This window comes from Mus pahari, chromosome 5 (assembly GCF_900095145.1).
Source record: "Mus pahari chromosome 5, PAHARI_EIJ_v1.1, whole genome shotgun sequence".
NCBI classification, from domain to species: Eukaryota; Metazoa; Chordata; class Mammalia; order Rodentia; family Muridae; genus Mus; species Mus pahari.
In genome coordinates this window covers 106,476,192-106,476,873 of record NC_034594.1, presented here as the reverse complement: position 1 = coordinate 106,476,873, position 682 = coordinate 106,476,192, and the positions used below count along the sequence as shown (strand labels likewise).

The window sequence follows — 682 nt, the reverse complement described above, 5'->3', positions numbered from 1 at the left end:
AAAAAAAAAAAAAAAAAAAAAAACCAGCCCCTCCCCCTCCTTGTATCTTCTGTCTGTAAGGACCCAGACTGTCTGTTACTTCTTCCCTCCATATGGCTGTTTTCCTCTCTATTTTCAGTGGCTTTTACTGCATATGTTCCTTCTACTTCTCTGCTTTAAATTTTGGAATTAGTTCGTAAGCAGCAAATGAAACCCTCCCCCCCCGCCCCGCCCCCAGTATTAACTGCAGACATACGTAGTATTGGGCCAGGTGTGAACCCAAGCTTCACAAGATGCTTGTGTAACCCATAGTCACTCAGACACTTCACATCCACCATGATGATCGAAATGTGGCCTCTTCTCTGGCAGTGGATTCCTGGAAACGGGAAAATATTAAATCCATTAAGGTCATCATGTCACAAGTGAATACTACGGCTAGACTCACACCTGCATCCCCCTGCCGGCCCGCAGGGCTAAGACACCCATTGCCCCCTCCATTGCCAGAGGGTCCTACTGGGACCGGTAGCCTTGGTGAACAACTCGACAGACTTCCACTCTATTCCAGGTTCTTGAGGATCAGTGATTTCAAACTTTTCTGCTCAATTAAGGTAAGAAAACTTACCTGGATAAAATGATATTTCCACAACCGCTCTGGAACTCTGCTCAGGACTCAAGCACCCCGAAGATAAGCCGTTAATTAAAT

At 45.9% G+C, this 682-nt stretch overlaps 1 protein-coding gene across 2 annotated transcripts in view; it reads right to left on the bottom strand.

Moving 5' to 3' along the window:
- Lemd1 (LEM domain containing 1) overlaps positions 1 to 317 on the bottom strand; it is a 30,078-nt gene extending 29,761 nt beyond the window's left edge. For both annotated transcript variants that reach the window (XM_021199236.1, XM_021199237.1), the window contains exon 1: positions 236 to 317. In XM_021199236.1, coding sequence (XP_021054895.1) covers positions 236 to 317 — 82 coding nt within the window. The remainder of the gene's footprint in view (positions 1 to 235) is intronic.
- Positions 318 to 682: the final 365 nt, after the last annotated feature.